We start from the raw sequence: 6,051 nt of genomic DNA on the forward strand, positions 1-6,051 counted from the left end.
AACACTATCATTTGATCATGAAAACATATCACTGTTTACTTCCAATACAAATTGCCATTCGGCCATGTACATATATGACAAGTAACACTTAATTCTCATAATCTATCATGTCATTTTTGAATATTATATATATTTAACTACTTAAAACTTACCTCGAATATTTTCGAATAGTCTCGGATCGGCTATTCAACTACTTTCTCTTTTCCCTTATCCGAATTTGCCCCTCTATGCTCTTGAGCTTAAATTCAACAATTTTAAACTAGTCATTATTCGACTATTCAAGCATTACTTCAAGAATATAATATATATATATATTCGACTTTCACACATATAGATCATAGTAAGTTTATAAGAAAACAATAAGCAACTCACTAACAACTTTTTTATCAATGTTTACCACATAATCACAAATTCACTATATGTTGTCTTCCTGAGCAACAGTCACTAAATTATTTATAACTGGAGCTACGAAACTCCAAATCAATTGTCGTAAATTTTCCCTGAAAATAGACTCATATATCTTTTATCCATAAAATGTTCAGAATTTTTCGTTTGGCCAATTAATACTAGATTTTTCTTAAAGTTTCCCCTGTTTCACTGTTTGACTAATCTGACCACCCTTTACTACAAATCAAATTTCTGATTGTACAGAAGTCAAAATATGTTCTCGTTGATTTCATCTGAAACTAGACTCATTAAGCTTTAATTAAATAATTTATTCAGCTTCTAACTCCATTCTCACAATTTATGGTGATTTTCCAAAATCACGTTACAGCTGCTGTCCCAAGCAGATTTACTACAATTTACTCTTTCACAACTCTTTGCATTCATATTATTTAAACATGTATATCACCAATCAATTTCATCACATATCTATAATTTTCACTTAAGCATAATCTCAATACAATACACCACGCTCAAATCATTATTCAAGTTCAAATTCGGCTAACACACATATAAACACTAACAACTAAATATTAACAGTGCATTTCACCATAATAGCCAATTGCCATTAAACAATTAAGCCGCGATTATTCAATACTACAAATATAGCATTATCATATAAATAAACCCATAATGACCCAATATGCATACTTGTCGAACCACAATTAAGGCACAAACCTAACATTTTAGTTTTTTATTATCGTACCTCAAACAAGGCATATTAATATAAAATCATTCATATAACATATTCATCATTTGTTTTTATCAACCGTACCTAATTAACTAATCATTCCAATGTAAGATACAATCACATACATTGTCATTACATCCATTTCATAATAATTAATACCCACTCGAATATATATTTTTGCATTATAGCAAAAACACATTCCCAACTAAAGCATTACTCAAACCGATTCATTTACCCAAATATATCACGCACTTACACATTAAACATAATTTTCAAATTGAGCTAATTACATGACCGATTATACATCATAACTATCATCATTATCAAACCATTTCCAAAACATATAATACCTTCAAAGACACCCAAACAACCCATAGCCGAATGCATCATTTCAAACCAATAACAAAAATTAAATCATGGGCTATGAAAGGAGTTTAGCAATTAACTCAATTTCACATAAATTATCAAGAAATAAAATCAAACATACCTCCCGTTAGAAACACCAAGGCCGAATATCCAAGAACCTTTTGTTTTACTTCTTTAAATTTCGGCAAAAATGAAAGAAGAATGGATGAAAACGTTGTTTTTCTCACCTATTTTCTTTTATTAATTAATATATTTCCTCTTATAAAATCAATAAATATTATAATACTAATATGGAATGCATATAATATTCATTAGGTTATTATTTTACAATACAAAATACATATTTTACTTGTCAACTATCATCATTGCCATCGACTAATTTAATAGTGGTCCATTTGACATGCAAGTCCTCCTTGTAATATACCATGCATTATTCGGCCCTCTAAATTCTTTCTATCACATTTTTAAGTTTTAACACACAAGTCCTTTTTACCTAATTCCACATTCAAATGACAAAGTTAAGTCACGATACTTTCACACATACACTTTCACATATAATAAGCATAGAATATAACATTTAATTATTATCGTGACTCGGTTTTGTGGTTCCGAAACTACTTCCTGACTAGGGTCAAATTAGGGCTGTTACAATATCAATTAGAAAATGGCTTTACGTTATTAATTTAACTACTGGTGATCAAAACAAGAATGAATTCAAACGTTAATACTTAAATTAAAAAAATTTTAAAGTTGGGTGACCAAAAATAATTCTTATTTTAATTTTGGAAATTTAACTTTTGTGGATGTGGCACTGTCATGTTGGTGATTGGTGCTAACGTGAATTGTCATGTTAATATCCATTGCCTAACTCAGTAGCCGTTAATGGTCATGTCAACGATCTTATTAGAAACTAGCTATTAAACTGTCAATGGGTGTTTTGGTCAATTTTGTAAGTTTAAGGCTCAATTTGGTACAAAAAGTTGGGAGGAATTTAATTGATTTTTTTTAAAATTCTTCTAGAGCCTTTTGTTCTATTAAACCTTTAAAATTAGAAAACATTGTTTTTTCTTTGGGTAAATTACAGTCAGTATTACTAAACTATTAGTAAGTTTATATTTTAGTCACTTAACTCCAAAAAGTTACAAAATAGTTATTGAACTATTCGAAAATTTTTATTTAAATCACTAGGTTGTTAAAATTGTCGCTATATGACTTTCTTTGTTCGCATAGCCTTCATCAATCAAAAGCTTTATTTCTCCTTCTCTTCTACATTTCAATTTTTTTTTTAAATGAAACTGCTTTGAGTATCGAGAATCTGTGAATTAAAATCCAAACAGTTTTTTCTCCAATTTTCAACACTGACTGTTAGATCAACTTAGATCTAAAGTATATTTTTTTACTCATTGATAGGTACTGATAATCATTGCTTGGAAAATTTCAAATAGTTTAAAAACTATTTTATAACTTGATAAAGTTAAATGATTAAAACGTAAAGTTAGTAATAACTTACTGACATCGAGTGTAATTTAGTTTTATTATTACTTAATTAATTAATAAACCTAGTCTTATTATTTATTATTAATTCTTGAAATAACCGGCAGAGCCGGGTATAAAATCTAGCTACTGTTTAAAATGGAATATGAAAACATTGCGGTGGGCAGAGTAATTGAGTTGACAAGAAGCTACACCATCAGACACTCACTTCCATCAAAATGATAATCATGTTCAATCTCTGCAGGCTTCAGAAACTCATATTGGAAAGCCCGACAATCCCCATAATCACACCCCATCCCATGCTCCAATGAGTATTCAAAACCACCACCACCACCCATTATCTCTTTCCACACCATACAATCCATGTCTGTAATATCACTTGCTGCTGCTTCCTTGGCCTCCTGCTTTACGGATGGAAATGCAGCTGGGTTCAAATGATGATGCTTGGTTGGGATTTGGAAATGGGATCCCATTTGAGATTCCCAAGATTCAGAATCAGGGATGATTTGGGGAGCCCTGAATGAATCCGTACAGGTGTGGGTGCCAATATAAGTGATCTCATACATTTGGGGATCATCTTCCAATCTTTGGACTTGTTTCATGGCTCTACAACCTTGTTCATACTTGCGAGTGCACCTGAAGTAACTCCTGTAGTTATCATAACAAGCTCAACATGATTAAGAAATTCACTCACATTTACTCTAATACTACATTGTTTGAATGAAATGAATGAATTACCTTGGGTGTATAGAATTGAGGATCTTCTTTTGCCCATACTTTCTCCAGGCTTGACCATCTTCCATTGTAGCTGAAACAACTGTCCATGCCTCAGCATCCCTCCTGGAACCAGTCACATCCAATTATTAATACAAATTTTATACATGTATGAACATCCAATTAAACATGTAGAATGAAGAAATCATACTTTCTCTTGTAACAGCCCCTCTTATCCTTAGAGCCAGGTCTCTTGCTGCTCTCACTACAACCCTCGGATCTCCGATCTTCACACCATGGGGAATCATCATTACAGGTTGTCTGGTTCTGAGAAACCTCAGAAGAGTCGATGCAACTCAGAGCAGAAAGTGTGTGATTGAAAGATGTCAAGATGTTCTGCACAAGTATTTCCTCAGCCGACAAACGCCCACCTTCTTCAGAGGGATTATGGAAAAGAATCTGAAGCTGAGTAGCACACTCTTGCCCATGAACCAGTTGTTGAATAACCCTTTTCTTGTTATTTGACAGCGTTTCAGGCCAAGGAGAAAGAGTACCCATAACTATTACAAGCAAATTAAAAACAAATAGAAGGCTAAGCCTCTTCTTTCTTTTAGTGCTTTACTTACACCTAGTGAAATATATATAGGATAAAGGAGCAAAAGAGGAAGGTTAGAAGCAAATCAAAGGAAAATGTAAGGAAATGGGAATTAGGAAAAGGAAGGAATTCCTCTGAGTGCTGACAAAAGCAAGCTGACGTTTGTTGATGATGGAAGGCTGATGCAACTTGTGATTTTTTCTGGAATTGACAAGCCTCTACTTTTTCCTTCACATCTGCCAGTAACTAGTTTTCATCATTAATCCTTCCAAAACAATGTTCTTGTTTATAATAATAAATTTTATTCCAAGTTCATCTTATTTAACATGCCCTGAGAAGAATGCTAATTGAGTATGAAATTGAAATTGAAATTGAAATTGAAAATGAAATTGGTCCTACATCAAATTAATGTAAAAAGTGGGAAAAGAAATGCATCTATATGTGATCACGAGGGAGGTTGGTTGATAGCAAAATTTCATGCTCATTTTTAAGTTCCGGTTTGATTTTCAAAAAATTAAAATAAATATTTTTTAATAAATTGAAAATATATTTAAAAAAATTTATATTTAAAAAACATTAAAATAATTTGTCTCTAGAATAGTAACAATATAATAGTAAAATGACGATAGGAAAAAAAATTTAGGCAAATTTAAAACGGGCCAAGCAAAAAAAAATTACCTGAGGCTCGATCCATTTAAAAAATAGGTCTTAATTTTTGTCTAAGCTTATTTTTTTAAACTTATATTTTTATTTAATATTCTTTCATTTTCCAGACGAGTCTTAAACGAATGATCCGAATATAACCAAGTCTAATTATAAGATAAAAATTGGTAAATATTGTGAAGGAGGGAGCATCGAGGAAGTGTTACACGCCAATGTTTACTATATCTAGAAAAGAGTAGTAAGAAAAAGGCAAAGTGAATGAACAAAAAGTAAGGTCAGCCGCAATAGAGAGTCGAAACGTGAATGAGAAAAAGAGTAGTAAGAAAAAGGCAAAGTGAATGAACAGAAAGTAAGGTCAGCCGCAATAGAGAGTCGAAACGTGAATGAGTGAGTGGGATAATTAATGTGGCTTCCACGAGTTTTCCTTTCCATGCTTCTAGATCCATACCAATTCCAATGTTTTGACTAAATGCAGTGAGAATCTTGAATAAGAGGGTTAGTCTGTACAATTGTCAATATTCCTCGCCAAGTGCAGTAAACAGGGAAGTTAGAAAAAAAAGAAATTTAGGGTTTGAAATTAAATTATAATTTGTATTATAGTAAAAATATAATTTTATTATTTTAAAAAGATTAAATTAAAATTTTATCATTTTTAAGGGATTAAAATATAATTTTACGTTTATTAATTTAAAATTTTAAAAATTTTAAAGGCCTAAATAAAAAAAAATCATTTTAAAGGGCCCAGACTCCTTGTCAACCCTTAGCTACGCCCCTGAATGATAAGGTATATTAGAAAGAATAATTGTAAACCTCAAATATGAATCGTAAAACGGACATGAGATTTCATCTTGAAAATTCGCAACATTAAATCCAAAACTATATATTAAAATAAGTAATGTAGAAGTTAGTCTAACTATCCTTAGGTCCCTGTACTTTTTTAACTTCTGGAATTTAGTCTCTCCACTCACTTTTTATTTTAGGAATTCTATCCATCTACTTGTTTGATTTAAAAAATTAAAATTTAATCGATAACATTATTGGTTAAACTTTAATTTTTAAATCGAATATTTAAATATTAAAATAT

The 6,051-nt window shown here is 31.1% G+C and overlaps 1 protein-coding gene across 1 annotated transcript; it reads right to left on the reverse strand.

The window, feature by feature from the left end:
* Positions 1-3,151: 3,151 nt before the first annotated feature.
* LOC107962211 (probable WRKY transcription factor 70) lies at positions 3,152-4,268 on the reverse strand. Its single transcript, NM_001327722.1, is given in 3 exon segments — positions 3,152-3,643; positions 3,734-3,835; positions 3,921-4,268. Coding segments are annotated over 3 exon segments (909 nt in total). The 5' UTR covers position 4,268; the 3' UTR covers positions 3,152-3,183.
* Between the last annotated feature and the right edge of the window lie 1,783 nt (positions 4,269-6,051).

This window comes from Gossypium hirsutum, chromosome A05 (assembly GCF_007990345.1).
Source record: "Gossypium hirsutum isolate 1008001.06 chromosome A05, Gossypium_hirsutum_v2.1, whole genome shotgun sequence".
NCBI classification, from domain to species: domain Eukaryota; kingdom Viridiplantae; phylum Streptophyta; class Magnoliopsida; order Malvales; family Malvaceae; genus Gossypium; species Gossypium hirsutum.